We start from the raw sequence: 13,364 nt of genomic DNA, 5'->3' as shown, positions 1-13,364 counted from the left end.
GAGACCACTTTATTCGTCTTACAGAAGCATTCCATGCTTTAATTGCTTTAAAAATTCCTTATTCTGACCAACCTCAGCTCTGCCAACTTTTTTTCAGTTACACTTTCTAATATTTTATCTACATGTTCTTCCAAGTTCATTATTATTAATCTGGAAAAGTAGAAGACACTTTGTTATTTTGGATAACAGAAAGTTCATGCCAAGCTATATGTATTGTCCTTTGTTAGCATCCAAGAATGCTGACTTTCTAAAAGATACTTGGCATTGAAATTTTTTTTTCATTCTTACTGAAACTTTTCTGCCTTCTACCTCTGCAGTCTTTTGAATTCCAGTGACTTATGAATTGTAGCTAAAAATATATGTACCGGTACCAACATCTGCTTCTGGCTGCCCAGTGAGAGTATGTGAGGAGTGGCATTTTTAGTTTCCTCAATTAAAAAACACTAAATGTATTTGTGTTCTCTCATAGATGGTACTCCTGAAGTGGAAGAGATTAAATGCAAAGAGTTTTTAACATCAATTATTAAAACATTAAGGAATATTATGACTGATTATCTATATAGAAAGGACCTATGGATGTTAGCTATTTTCCATGTGTTTATACATACCGATAATAAATTGTAATGATTTAAATTCTCACAGCTTGTGGTATAATTACAAGCTCATCTTTTTTTCCTAATTTGCCTGCCTTGCTGGTGAAACATAATTCCTGAACCTCCTACTATTTAGTTCAGATTTCTCTACCGTGGTAGAAAAGTTTTGGATTTCTTAATTATTGTATGGACACTGTCCTGTGCATTGTAGGATACTTAATAGCATCCTCAGCTTTTAGCCACCAGGTACATGCCAGTGGTATTTCCCCAGCAATTACAACAACTCAGAATGTCTGTAGGCATTACCAAATGTACCCTTGGGAGGCAAAAAATCACCCCTATTCAAACCAAGTAACTCAACTGGGAGTGATGCTCCTTGAGAATCACCTACCACTGTGGGCCGCAGTTCTTAATGAGAACAAGTTGACGCTCTCAGATATGTTTAGATACCAGTGGTAAAAGGGAGGAGGGCTGAAAGACGAATTGAAAAGTACTGGTTAGTTGTTGATGAGAGTGCTCTGACAGGGTGTATAAGGAGCTCAAAGAAGTATATAATAATAATAATAGATAATGTTTATTAAGTCCTTACTATGTTCCTGAGACTTACCAGTAATGTTCTATATTAATAGTATTATTCTCATTTTACAAGTCATTAAGCTGAAGTCTAGAAATGCAGTTACCTTGCCCATAACTCTCACCCCTCTACTAACGTAGCTTCTAGCACAACCTTGGAAAGTTCATCCTTCAGATCTGAAGAAGTTAGTGAGGTAAAGAACAGCAAAATATGAGTCTAGAATGGAAGTAGAGGTCAGATCATGAAGAACTGCATTCTATGTCCTGTCTAGAATCTTGGCTTTGTCCTTTGAATGGGATCCAAGCAGGAAGTGATATAATAAAAGTGTGTTTTTAAATTTATCCTGGCTGCAGCATGGAGCTGGGTATGGTGTGTGGAACTAGGGAACGGGAAAACTGGCAAGAAGCATGTCCAATAATCTAGGTGAAAGATGATGTGAACTACATTTTTATCATTGTTTGAGACAGGGTCTTATATAACCCAGACTGACCTTAAACTCAGCATCCTTCCACCGCAAGCTCACAAGTGCTGGGTTTGCCCACCAAGCCTGCTGAACCTCTTACTGTCAGCCTCCAGCTCACAAATTAACATTATCTTAGCAGTTCTTCTGTGTAAATAGCTGACTAGTATGAAAAACGTTGAAAGTATTTGACATTTTCACTTTTATTTAATGCAAATTGATAGCTTATTTTAAAGGCATTTATTTGCCTGGCCATATTTAGGATCTGCACTGCATTTTATAAGTTTTTGAAAGCATGTGATTATTGAGGTGAGATTTACAGCTAAGTGTTCTTCAGTAACACATTTTATCTTCATATAAGAAGTGCTTTGCTGATAGAAAGCACCAGGAATTCAATAAGAAAGATTTTTATAAACATGCAAATCAACAGTAAAATAGCAGTACACCCTGGCAATTATTGGTATCTAAACAGCTTGTTTATTTACTGCTGGATCCCAGAATAGGCAATGAGAAGGCAACTAACTGATGGGAGATGGGAACTGCTACAATATTAGCTTTGTGATTTTTGAAATCTGCTTTGTTTATAGAAGTGTACAGGGGCCTGGCTCACTGCTAGGGATATTATTCTATCATCAGCAGGAGCTAGTTCTTCATGAAACCTTTATTTTTCACACCTATGAACCCTAGCAAACAGTTGATTAGGTTTGTCTTGTATCCATGTTTAGGAAAATCAAGATTCTTTATTTGTGCCAAATAGAGAAAATGTTCCTGTGTCAGATCACTGTTGGTTCTCTCTTGAAGAGAAGACTGTCTGAAGAAACTTTAAAATACTGTATCAGTTGTCTGTTTTGATACTGGCTGGGAGTTTGGGATTACAGCTAAAGTAGTACCTCCATTCTAACTGGGACCTATAGGACAAGCACATATTAGTCTTTTGTCTAATGGTCTAATACTGAGAAGCTTGACTTCTCTAGACCCCAGTTGGTAACCTACAGAATTCCTATAGGTAGGCCAGTTTTTCAGATTGTTCTGTATAAAACTGGAGACTGAGTTTCTGTTAAAATAGCACAGGTCTACATCAGGGGTACTCAAAACATCCATCCCAATGGGCTCACCTATTAAAAACTTTCTTAGCAGCCTACCTCTCAGGAGTGAGTCACACACAGAGTGATAGTCTGGCCTCACTGATCACTTTTAATTATCAATGTGGATACTTTTAACAAAAGTTACCCAAAAAAATCAAGCAATTAACTGAAACAATAATGAAAATTAACTCTTGTATTAACAAGAAATCTCCTGATATCAAGAAGTCATACCTAACTATGGTAAGGCAATTTCAGGATTAAGAAACTTAGTTGTTCATGCTAGAGGTATCACAATATCTCATGTCAAATTATGCTACAGAGCCATAGTAACAAAAAAAGCATGGGACTGACACAAAAACTGACATGAAGACCAGTGGAATAGAATAGAAGATCCAGAAGTAAACATGCACAACTACAACCACCTGATTTTTGGCAAAGGAACCAAACGCATACCTTGGAGGAAAGACAGACTCTTCAACAAATGGTGTTGGAAAATCTAGATATCCACATATAGAAGACTGAAACTAGATCCCTATTTTTCATCTTGTACAAAAAACTCAACTCTAAATAGATCAAAGATCTTAACAATGTGTAAGACCTGAAAGTTTGAAACTACTACAGGAAAACATAGGGACAGTACTTGAAGATTATACAGGCATAAGCAGTTACTTTCAAAATAGGAAATAAGAGCAAAAATTAGTAAATGGGATTGCATCAAATTAAAAAGTTTCTGCACATGAGAGGAAACAATTACCAGAATCAAGAGATAACCTATAGAATGAGAGAAAATCTTTGTAAGCTATTCATTGAACACAGTATTAATACCAGAATATATAGGGAGCTCAAAAAATAAATGCCAAAGTAATAAATCTAATTTATAAATGGGCAGATGAACAGTTCATTCTCTAAAAAAGAAATACAAATGGCTCATAAATGCATGGAAATGTTCAATATCCTTAGTGATAAAGATATGCAAATCAGCCGGGCACCAATGGCTCATGCCTGTGATCCTAGCTACTCAGAAGTCAGAGATCAGGAAGATCATGATTCAAAGCCAACCTGGGCAAATTGTTTGTGAGACCCTATCTTGAAAAAACCCATCACAAAAATGGGCTGGTAGAGTAACTCAAGGTGTAGGCTCTGAGTTCAAACTCCAGTACTGCAAGAAATAAAAAAAGTACAAATCAAAAATGACAGAGATTCCACCTCACCATAGTCAGAATGGCAGTCATCAAGAAAACAAACAACAGCTACTCAGGAGGCAGAGATCAGGAAGACCGCTGTTGGAAATGAGCCTGGGCAAATAGTTCGAGAGACCCTGTCTCAATAAAGCCCAATACAAAAACAAGGACTGGTGGAGTGACCCAAGGTATAGGCTCTGAGTTCTGAGATCAAATCCCAGTACCACAAAAAAAAAAAAAAAAAAAAAAAAAAGAAAGAAAACATACTTGGTGAGGATGCAGGGAGTATGTGTGTTGGAGAGGAACCTTTATAAACTTTGAATAGGAGTGTAAATTAAGTCCAGCCACTATGATAATCAGTATGGTTCCACAAGAAACTAAAAATAAAACTATCATATGATCCTGTTATACCACTCTTGGGCATATGATAGAAATTCCTACACACCATGTTTATAGCAGCACTATTTATAATAGCCAGGTTATGGAATCAGCCTAGGTGCTTAACAACTGATGATTGGAAAAAGAAGATGTGGTGCATGTATACAATGAAATATTCAGCAATAAAGAATGAAATTATGCCATTTTTTAGGAAAGTGGATATAATTGGAGATTATCATGTTAATAACAAGCAAGATAAGCCAAGCTCAGAAAGACAAAGGCAGAGTGGTTCAAATGGTACAGCACCTGCCTAGCAAGTGTGAGACCATGAGTTCAAACCCCAGTACTGCCAAAAAAAAAAAAAAAAAAAAAGGATCTTACCTCAGGAACCAAAGGTCTTGGGTGTGTGGCTCATGTGGAAGAGTGCTTCATGTGTAATGTCCTGAGTTCATCCCCACTACCGAGGGACAAAAAAAAGGAAAGGAGGACAAATAGTTTTTTGCTCATGTAGAATGTAGACCTTAAAAAACAAACAAACAAACAATGTGACATGATTGTAAAAGGGGGAACTTTTGGGAGTGAGGAGCCAGAAGGAGAGAGAAGGTGAGGAAGGGGTTTGAATATGATACAAGTTTATGTATACAATGTATGAGAGTCGCATAATGAAGCTGGGTGCCAGTGGCTTACACCTGTAACTCTAGTTACTTGTGGGGCAGAGATCAGGAAGATGGAGGTTCCAGGCCAGCCCAGGCAAATAGTTCATGAGACCTCCCCTCCCTTCTCCAAAATAGCCAGAGCAAAATGGACTGAAGGTGTAGCTCAAGTGATAGAGTGCCTGCCTTGCAAGTGCAAAGCGCTGAGTTCAAACCCCAACACCACAAAAAAAAAAAAAAAGTAATAGCAGAACATAGGGTGAATATGGTCAAAGTACACTATATGCATGTATGTAAATGTGGTGAAACTTGCCTATATAAGTAATTTATGGTAATAGAAAATTTTTAAAAGAAAATCTAGCTGCTTAATACTCTCAAGAACTCATGGGAATTTTTTCCATCTTTTACTTTGCCTTTCTTAGTGAATTGGCTTAGCTCACCTCAGGGTGGCAAGATGGTTACTGCAGTGGCAAACTTCATGTGGAGTCAGAAGGACATCCTAGAAATGGAAGGGAGGGTTATTTCATTCTGTTTATGTCTCCCAACAAGAAGAAAACTTTGTCAGAGTGCCTCAACAATTTCCTAACCTCATTTTATGTCTCATTATTCACTGGCAATAAAAATTTGCAAAGTCTCGTCATTGGGTCCCTGAGTGGTTTCACATAACATGTGGAAGAGGGAAAATACCTGACTAGTACTGAGGTGCTTTTAGAATGGAGAAAGGCAGGTAAAGTACTAGTGGATAGAATAAAAATTGTTGCTGCACAAGTGGTTAATATATTTTTCTAAGCATCTCAAATTTGATTAAGGGAGTTACAGCTCAACAGTTAGCTTCCTACAGTAGACGCTTCAAAAACTATGGTAGGTGATTGATTCAGAAACAGCTTCTTTCAGATATTATTATAAACTCAAGATTTCTTTCTCATCTTTCGGGCATCTTATTCTTAATGGTACCTTATAATCACCATCAGTGGGAGATGTGGCTCAAGCGGTAGAATGCCTACTTTCCAAGTGTGAAGCTCTGAGTTCCAGCCACAGTCCAACCCAAAAAAAAAAAAAAAAACACCATCAAGATAGCCAGCAATTGTGTTTCTCATTACAATCACAAATATAGAGAACTTTCAGATCTTGGTACTTGATTAAAGACAAAGTGGTATTTTCATGTAGGAATCCTTTGTAAGCATTTCTTAGGAAATGTATATTTTCCTGAATCCTGAGAAAAAATAATCAGGAAAAAATTTAAATGGAAAACCTATTAGAATATTAACAGTCAACACAGAAACATTACTGGCTTGAAGCAGTCCATTTATAGCAAGTCAGAAATAGAAGCTGGTCCCTGGAATCACAGGTGTTAAGGTCAGCGGGAGCATCTTGAAGAGATCACAAATCAATTCTGATTATAGCTGTTGCTATTTTATGTCTCCTGCTTAGTAAATACCAGTGAGTTTGTCCTTCGTATACATGGAAAAGGTCCTATGATGGGTATTTCAAGAAATAAGTTTTTCAGAGCAAAAATGCGTCCCTTAATTGGCAGTTTTATGTGATTCTGTACAGTATTGTAAGGCTTGCTCTAGAGTTCTAAATGTTACATTATTCACTCACTACCCAGTGTTTTCCACCATTTGGATATTCACTGTAGGCCACTGTTCTTGTAAATACTTCTTAACCAGTTTTTAAAAAGATACTTATAATATAATGAGGGCTGGTGGAGTGGCTCAAGTGGTAGAGCGCCTGGCTAGCAAGCATGAGGCCCTGAGTTCAAACCCCAGTACTGCCAAAAATAAAAAAGATATTCATATAATGAATGAAGAGTTTGAGAAATATACTTTTAAAATAAAAAAAATTTGAGAGTTCCAGAGAATTCTAATTCATTGTTTTTGAATCCTGAAGGTTAGTGTCTTTCAGGAATTCAGAAATACTAATACCAAGAAGTTGAGAGGTACAGCAGGGTATGTCTAGGGTTTCAAGAATTCATAGTGGTTTTGTTCCATGAAGGGCCACAAGGTGGAGGTGGTGATTCATAGAAGTAGCTGGATTATTTTTTTCCTCTCAGCTTTTGTAAATAATGAGAGTGTCACTCTTAGAGTAAGAAAGGGGTGTGTGTGTGTCTCCACCACACTTTCTTTGTTAAAGGTAGAGAAAATTCCAGAAATATTTGTGTCCAGCTTTGTCTTCCCAATACTTAAGGAAGAAATACCAAAATTTATCTTGAAAACACAAAAGGAAGAATTTACCATTGAAGGTATTTAAGGCTACAGTTTTCTTTGTTGGAAGTTTTTTAAATTAAAGGTTCTATGTCTTTAATAATTAAAATATCTGTTCAGGGGCCTCTTGTGTGGCTCAAACTATCAAGTCCCTGTCTAGCAAGCTCAAGGTCTGAGTTCAAACCTAGGTACTGTCAAACTTTTTAAAAGGCCACGGTGTTTACTATATAGATACTTTAGTATATCATATCTGTCAAAGAATTTGTCCATTTCATTTGTGTTCCTGATTTCTGTTTATACTTTCCCTTTATTATCCTTTCAATATCCTCAGAATCTATAGTGACGTTCCCGTTTTATATCCCTTTTCACATTGAATTGTGTGTGTGTGTGTGTGTGTGTGTGTGTGTGTGTGTGTGTGTGTGTGTGTGTGGTTTTTTGTAGGGGGGTTGGGGGTTGAAGTCAGGGCCTTGCACTTGCTAGGCAAGCACTCTACCTCTTGAACCACATCCCTAAACTCTTCTTTTGCTTTAGTTTTTCAGGTAGGGTCTTGTGTGTTTGGCATTCCTGATCTCTGCCTCCCAAGTAGCTGGGGTTATAGGCATGAGCTACCATGCCTTGCTAGGTGTTTGATTTCTGTGGTGCTGGGAATGGAGCCCAGGGCTTTGCTCATGCTAAGCAAGCTCTCTACCACTGGGCTATATCCCAAGCCCCTTTTTCTAGTTTCTTAAAAGTGGAAAGTTAGATCACTAACATGATAACTTTTTCTTTTCTAATGTAAGTCTTTATTGTTATAAATCCCCCTTTATATACTGCTATAAGCACATCCCACAAATTTTGATGTTGCATTTTTATTTTCATTGAATTCACATTTTTTTCACTAATCAGATAAATTTCTCAGCCATTTTCTCAGTGTACTGTCTCTCCTTTGTTATTTTTGCTATTTCGTAAGAAGTCTATTTGAGACCACTTGGAGTATTCCCTTTTATTTTTAGCCTTTTTTTCTTAATGTTTTTGTCATTTTAATCCCATTTTTCATTTGCTTTTCATTTCTTCAACTCTTAAGTTCATTAATTTTTTTCAGCTTTGCCTAAGCCCTCTGTTAATATTTTCATTGCCTATATCTTTCTATAAAATACATTGAAATCTTTTTAAAATCTGCCTTTTTCTTTTTCGGTTGAAATTGAATTGTCTCTTACAGGTTGCTGTTCCATTGAATGAAAAACTGAGCATTGTCCATTGTGTATTTGCTGTTCTTGCCAGGTGGATCATTTGTCTTGTTTACTTTGGAGCACACGTTTTGAGACCTTCCCCCAACTCTCCCATGCCACCCCATAAGAATTGTCATTAGATTGTTGAAACCAAGCTCCCTGCTAGAGAAGTTGTGTGTCACAAGTATTTGTGAGCTTTTTTTATATTGACTGTAAAGTCCTTGTGAGATAATCCTGCATCTGTGTCATTTCAGTATTGATACTTGTTGGTTGTCTTCTGCTGGTTCTTCACATGCTGAGTAATTCTGATTGTGTCCTAAACGTTTTTAATATGATTTTATGAGATTCTGGGTCTTGCTTGAGTCTGCCAGTGTGATGGTACTTGAAGTTTTGACTTCACCAGTATGCCTATTCCTTTTTATTTTTCAGATGTAGTTATACCATGCACTCTGCCTGGGTTTCATTGCTGCTTTTAGTGGCAGCCTATCTTCCAAAGAAGTGTTTACGTTTGCTTTATTCAAATAACAATAGCTTCTGACAACTTTTATGTTAATTTCCTGAGCTTTGAACCTCAACTTTAAATCCCACATGTGGGAGTATAGCTCAGTGCTGGAGTGCATGCTTAGTGTGTGCAAAGCTCTGGATCCACTCCCCAGCACCCTAAAATAAAATAAGTCCCAAACCTAAAACAGGCACTCAGACTTTAGTTTAAATTCTAAGGTGACACTTTTTTGCCTCTCCAAGAGCCCACCAGAAACACAAAATTTTTGTTGTTTTCTTAGGCCTGTAGGCAGACATTTTCTTATCTGTTCTTTGAATAAAAATTTTAGTTTTCTGTTGGGTTCAATGGGACAAAAGGATCACTTGAGACCAGTCTGGACAACATAGTGAGACCTTGTCTTTTTTTGTTTTTCTTTCTCTTTTTCTTTTCTTTATCCCCTCCCCCCTTTTTTTATGATACAGAATATTGGACCCAGAGCCTCCCAAATGATAAGCGCTCTACCACTTGTGTCATGCCCCCGCCCTTTTTAAATTCTTATTTTTGAGATAGAGTCTCACAGACTTTGCCCATCCTGGCCCAAACTCATGATCCTCCTAATCCCTGCCTCCTGAGTAGCTTTGATTATAGGTGTATATACTACCATGCTTGGCACTTATTTTTTTATTTTTGAGATAGGGTATTGATAGGTATCCTCAGACTGGCCTTGAACTCATAATCTTCCTGCCTTGCCTCCTGAATACTGCCATTATAGGTGTGCACCACCACAACTGACCTACATCTATATGTTATCTGGCTATTAATAAGGATTTGTAATGGAAAGATTTTCAGATTTTCTGGCTCTCTATCTTGCTATATAACAGACATACTTCATATAGAATTTTTCTTTTTAAGGATCAGCTGAGCCAGGCACCTGTGGCTCACTCCAGTAATCCTAGCTACTTAGGAGGCTGAGATGAGGGGGATGTTGGTTGAAGACCAGCCTGAGCAAATAGTTTGCAAGACAGCCCATCTCCAAAATAACCAGAGCAAAGTGGAATGGAAGCATTGGCTCAAGCGATAGAGTGCCTGCTTTGTAAGCACAAAGCCCCGAGTTCAAACCCAAGTCCCACGAAAAAAAAATAGTAATGACAAAAGTAAAAGTTAACTGATACTGGGTATTGTCCAAAGGAATTGAAATCAGTATGTTGTAGAAACATCTGCACTTGCATGTCTATTGCAACAGTATTGACAATAGCCAAGCTATGGAGTCAATGTAGGTGTCCATTAATGGCTCAATCTATAAATAATTACATATTTATGTAATTTATATATATGTATGTGTGTGTGTATATATATATATATATATATATATATATACATATATATAGAGAGAGAAAGAAATAAAATCCATAAAAGGAATGATATTCTGTCATTTACAGCAGCATAGATGGAACTGGAGGACATTATTAAGTGGAATAGATAGACACAGAAAAATACTACCTCACTTACATGTGGAAGCTAAAAAGCTGATCTCAAAGTAGAGAATGAAATGGTGATTACCATACCCTGGGAAGAGTGTGAGGGAAAGAAGACTGGAGGGAGACCGGGGGCCCATTAGAGTAGGAGGAGTAACTTAGTGTTTTGTAGCACAGTAGGGTAACTAGTTGACAATAATTAATTGAATATTTTTAAAAGCTAGTAGAAAAGATTTTGCATATTCCCAACACAAAACGTGTGTGTGTGTGTGTGTTGTATGGAAATTTACCAACTACCTTGATCTGATCATTATACATTATATACATGTATTAAAGTGTCGCATTGTAGCCTATAGGTATGAATAATTACTATATGCAATTAAAAATGTGTTAAATATCCAAAAGCAAAACTGATAGATACACACAGACAGAGAAACAAAACTAGAAGCCCAAATAGGGCAGAAACTAACTTACCTTTGGAATTGCTGTAATTTTCTCTGTACATAAACTATGTTTGTTTATAAAATGTGTTTATATTTAAGGGTGTTTTAGGCTGGAGACAATTTTCACAATGAATTAGGATTAAAGAGTTCCAGTTTTCTCTTACCACTGTCTAGAAAAAAAAGTGATTTGAAAAAGTTCTCAGTATAATGAAATTAATACTGGTCTCAAATTGTAACTTTCAGGGATTATGGTACTCAATTTTAAGAACAAAAATAAATCCACTGCTCTAAAATACCTGAAGCATGTTGAAGTTTGTGTGACTACTGTTCTTTTGTTTGCATTGTGAGTTTTTTCGGCATTCAGTGTAAGGAGTCTCAGGTTCATAGGGAAGGTGCTTTCCTTTCCCTTTCACGTACAGTGGTTTCTTATCAGAAACAAGTTCTCCCCTCCTTTCTTGCCAGGAATGAGTAGCGACAGTGACATCGAATGTGACACCGAGAATGAGGAGCAGGAAGAGCACACCAACATGGGTGGATTTACCGACTCTTTCATGGCCCAGCCCCCAGATGAAGGTGCAACACGTGATGTTATTTTACACAGATTAATAAGCCAATCGCTGCTGCTGCTTTTCCTTCTGCTGCTGCTTCTCCTTATTCTGCTCTACTGCTTTTGCTTCTGCTTTTTTTTTTTTTAATTACTATCATTTCTGAGACAACATTCTTTGGTAAACTGTATGGTGAGTACTGAAAAAAATTAGTAGGTAATGCTTGGTTTTGTTATACACCTTGTGATTGCTACATCCTGGGTGCAAAAAAGGGACCACAGCCCGCTTTTGTACAGCCTCTGGCCTGAGAATGACTTTGAATCATCAAGCATTTTTTTAAAAAAAATAATAAACAGGCTAGGAACAGTGATATACACCTAAAATCCTAGTTACTTAGAAGTCAGAGATCTAGAGGATGGTGACTCAAGGCCAAACTTGGCAAAAAGTTAGTAAGATACATCTCAGCCAATAAAGCTGGGCATAGTGGCATGTGCCTATGATCCCATCTAGGAGGGAGGTATAAATAGAAAGATCTTGATCCAGGCTGACCATGGGCGTAAAGAAGCCATATTCAAAAAGTAACTAAAGCAAAACGAGCTGGTAGAGTGGTTCAAATAGTAAAGCGCCTGCCTAGCAAACATGAGGTTCTGAGTTCAAACCCCAAGATAGCCCCTCTCCCCCCTAAACAGTTTTAAGAAACCAGGGAAGTGAAGAAGACCTTTGAACAGAGACCATTTGTGCCCTACAGTGCCTAAATAGTCACTTATGTGCCCCTGTTATAGAAAATGTTTCCCAAACTCTGGGGAAGGTTCAAGTGTTTGGTTTTTTTTCTTTTTCCTTCTTCTCAGGGATTTTATTCTAGCCTACCATAACTTTTAAAAATAACTTTTTAATTTCTTAGTAAAGCATACAAATTGTGAAATGAATTTTTATTCCTTTCTCCCTCAAAAAAAAATTCTTAAGGAAAAAACTCACCCATAGAAACCTGTTAATGTTTTGTTTTATGTTTTTTTTGTTTGCATTCACCTAAATGAGATTGTATCTTGCCATTTTTGTATTCTGCTTTTTTCACTTAAATATATTTGTATTTAAATTTTCATGAACATTTTTATCATTTTTATGGCAACCTAGTATTCTGTCATTGATATACCATAACCATTCCACTGTGAAGTGGTTTTCTAAAATATGAATTAAGTATTGAAAGGATGTGCTAAAAAAGTTACTCATTTAAAATCATCCAGAAGAGCCGGGCGCTGGTGGCTCATGCATGTAATCCTAGTTACTCAGGAGGCAGAGATAAGGAGGTTCGCCATTCAAAGCCAACTTGGGCAAATAGTTTGCAAGAACCCATCTCAATAAAACCCTTCACAAAAAGGGCTGGAGGAGTGACTCAAGTGATAGATCGCTTGCCTAGCAAATGTGAGGCCCTGAGTTCAAACCCCAGTACTGCCAAAATAAAATAAAATTGCCCACAGAGCTTAATATTCAATCTGAGTATTCCTCTGCATTCAATTTGTCATTCCTGGAATGACAGCACTGTCAGGCTTATGCTAATTGTTAACTTTTGTAATTTAGTATTCCCTAGTGTTCTAGTATCTTTTACAATGCAGAGCCAAGCATTTGATGATTTGTAAGTATTAAGGTACCTTTATTATTTCCATTGCTTCTAAGTGAAACATCCAGGTTTTGGGTGAATTATTTTGAGAGCTGGTGGGGTTTTGCACTGGTTTGCATGTGCAGTTTAATTGGCTTTGAAATATGTTTTATGTTTACAGAGTCTGAGTCTTGAGAGTGTCACCATCGTTACTTTTTGCTTCTTTCTTCAGCTGTCCCCTCAGTATCCCAGGAGGACAAAGTGAGGCAGTGTTTTTCATCTTCTCATTATGGGTGTCTGTTACACAGTTTGTTTTTCCTCCTTTATCTTCCCTTTGTGTTTGCTTACATCTGAATCAAATCAGTTTCTCTGAAGACAGTTTTGTTCACAACCCAGCACATATTTATCACTTAAATAAAATATTTGGTAAGCTCATTTAATGCCTTGGAAAAGAATATACATCTTGTTATGTTATCTGCTTTTAATTTTA

At 37.1% G+C, this 13,364-nt stretch overlaps 1 protein-coding gene across 8 annotated transcripts in view; it reads left to right on the top strand.

The window, feature by feature from the left end:
* Nucleotides 1–13,364, top strand: part of Trim37 (tripartite motif containing 37) — a 204,267-nt gene that overhangs the window by 94,951 nt on the left and 95,952 nt on the right. For 6 of the 8 annotated variants that reach the window (XM_074046205.1, XM_074046204.1, XM_074046206.1 and 3 more), the window contains one exon: nt 11,198–11,308. In XM_074046205.1, coding sequence (XP_073902306.1) covers nt 11,198–11,308 — 111 coding nt within the window. Of the gene's footprint in view, nt 1–469; nt 640–11,197; nt 11,309–13,106; nt 13,336–13,364 lie in introns of those variants that run through there. The other 2 variants (XM_074046201.1, XM_074046207.1) reach the window with 2 other exon arrangements.

This window comes from Castor canadensis, chromosome 11, assembly GCF_047511655.1.
Source record: "Castor canadensis chromosome 11, mCasCan1.hap1v2, whole genome shotgun sequence".
Lineage (NCBI taxonomy): Eukaryota > Metazoa > Chordata > Mammalia > Rodentia > Castoridae > Castor > Castor canadensis.
Note: the sequence above shows the minus strand (reverse complement) of the source record. Positions and strands in the feature narration are given on the sequence as shown.